General features: G+C 65.4%; 1 protein-coding gene across 1 annotated transcript in view; it reads left to right on the plus strand.

The window, feature by feature from the left end:
- Positions 1 to 83: 83 nt before the first annotated feature.
- LOC104127447 (zinc finger protein 665-like) overlaps positions 84 to 985 on the plus strand; it is a gene marked incomplete at its 5' end in the record, with an annotated part of 10,179 nt that continues 9,277 nt past the window's right edge. The window contains one exon of the mRNA XM_035895650.1: positions 84 to 982. Within this exon, the coding sequence (XP_035751543.1) occupies positions 84 to 982 (899 nt within the window). The remainder of the gene's footprint in view (positions 983 to 985) is intronic.

Raw genomic sequence — 985 nt, forward strand, 5'->3', positions numbered from 1 at the left:
CCCCCACCGGCGAGACCCCCTCCCCCGGCCTCCACGGCGGGAAGAGCTTCAACGTCAGCTCCAACCTCTACCGGCACCAACGGGCTCACGCCGCCGAACGGCCGGGCCCTCCAGCTCCGCCGGCGCGGCCCCGGGGTTTGCCGTACAAATGCGAAGAGTGCGGCAAGAGCTTCCGCCGTAACAAGGAGCTGGTGACCCACCAGCGGTTGCACACCGGTCGCTTGCCCTTCCAGTGCGGTCACTGCGGCAAGAGCTTCAGCTGGAGCTCCCATTTTGACCGGCACCAACGTGTCCATACCGGGGAGAAGCCCTACCAGTGTCCCGAATGCGGTAAGCGTTTTAGCCGGAGCTCCCACCTCTACCGGCACCAACGCACCCATGCCGGCGGTCGCTCTTACATCTGCACCTACTGCGGGCGTAGTTTTGGTAGCACCCTCCATTTTGACCGGCACCAACGCACCCACACCGGCCAACGACCCTACAAGTGCACCCTGTGCCGGAAAAGTTTTGGCGATGGGCCGGCGTTGGTCAAACACCAACGCCTCCATCTGGGCGACGGTCCTTTCCGTTGCGAAGAGTGCGGTAAAGCCTTCGGCGCCCGCGCCCAATACGCCCGGCACCGGCGTAGCCTCCACGGTGGCGGTGAGAAACCCTACCGTTGCGGTGATTGCGGGAAGAGTTTTTCCTGGAGCTCCCATTGGGAACGACACCAACGGATCCATACCGGCGAACGACCCTACCAGTGCGGGGACTGCGGCAAACGGTTCGGCCGGACCTCCCACCTCTACCGGCATCAACGTACCCACGCGGGCGGGCAGCCCCACGTCTGCGCCGATTGCGGGAAGAGCTTCAACAGCACCCTCCACTTCCATAAGCACCAGCGGGCTCACGCCGGGCCCCGGCACGCCTGTCCGGATTGCGGCAAGGCGTTTGCCGATGGTTCGGCGTTGGCGAAGCACCGGCGGGCGCACAGCGGCGAGAAGCC

The sequence above is a fragment of the Egretta garzetta genome, unplaced genomic scaffold (genome assembly GCF_000687185.1).
Source record: "Egretta garzetta isolate BGI_Z169 unplaced genomic scaffold, ASM68718v1 scaffold1016, whole genome shotgun sequence".
Classification (NCBI taxonomy): domain Eukaryota; kingdom Metazoa; phylum Chordata; class Aves; order Pelecaniformes; family Ardeidae; genus Egretta; species Egretta garzetta.